The 338-nt window shown below is 33.4% G+C and overlaps 1 protein-coding gene across 1 annotated transcript in view; it reads left to right on the top strand.

The window, feature by feature from the left end:
- LOC119581699 overlaps window positions 1-338 on the top strand; it is an 8732-nt gene that overhangs the window by 3913 nt on the left and 4481 nt on the right. The window contains exon 5 of the mRNA XM_037929820.1: window positions 44-160. Coding sequence (XP_037785748.1) covers window positions 44-160 — 117 coding nt within the window. The remainder of the gene's footprint in view (window positions 1-43; window positions 161-338) is intronic.

Here is a 338-nt window from a genome sequence, read left to right as displayed (position 1 = left end):
GAAAAAAAAAAGAGGCTGCATGTAACATTTAAATATATTACAGGCAACATGTACCTATGCGGAAGAAGTTTGTGTTAGACTTCTCAGTCACAGATGGATATCAAGAAAGAGGAAATAAAGATGAATTGCCCATTAACAAGACCATAATGCCAGTGGTCAGGTATGTTTACATATATTGCAGACAATTGGTTAAGACTGTTATCCTATGTCAGATTCAATTTGACTTTTGGTAAAGTAAAAGTAATGCTTTTTAGCATTCTGTTACCATTATGCTTTTATGCTGCTTTTGATTTTGAAAGAGCTCAGGTATATAAAAGATAGATATTTCTGAGTTGGCC

This window comes from Penaeus monodon, chromosome 15 (assembly GCF_015228065.2).
Source record: "Penaeus monodon isolate SGIC_2016 chromosome 15, NSTDA_Pmon_1, whole genome shotgun sequence".
NCBI classification, from domain to species: domain Eukaryota; kingdom Metazoa; phylum Arthropoda; class Malacostraca; order Decapoda; family Penaeidae; genus Penaeus; species Penaeus monodon.
The sequence above is the reverse complement of the archived record's forward strand: the minus strand, read 5'-3'. Positions and strand labels throughout refer to the sequence as shown.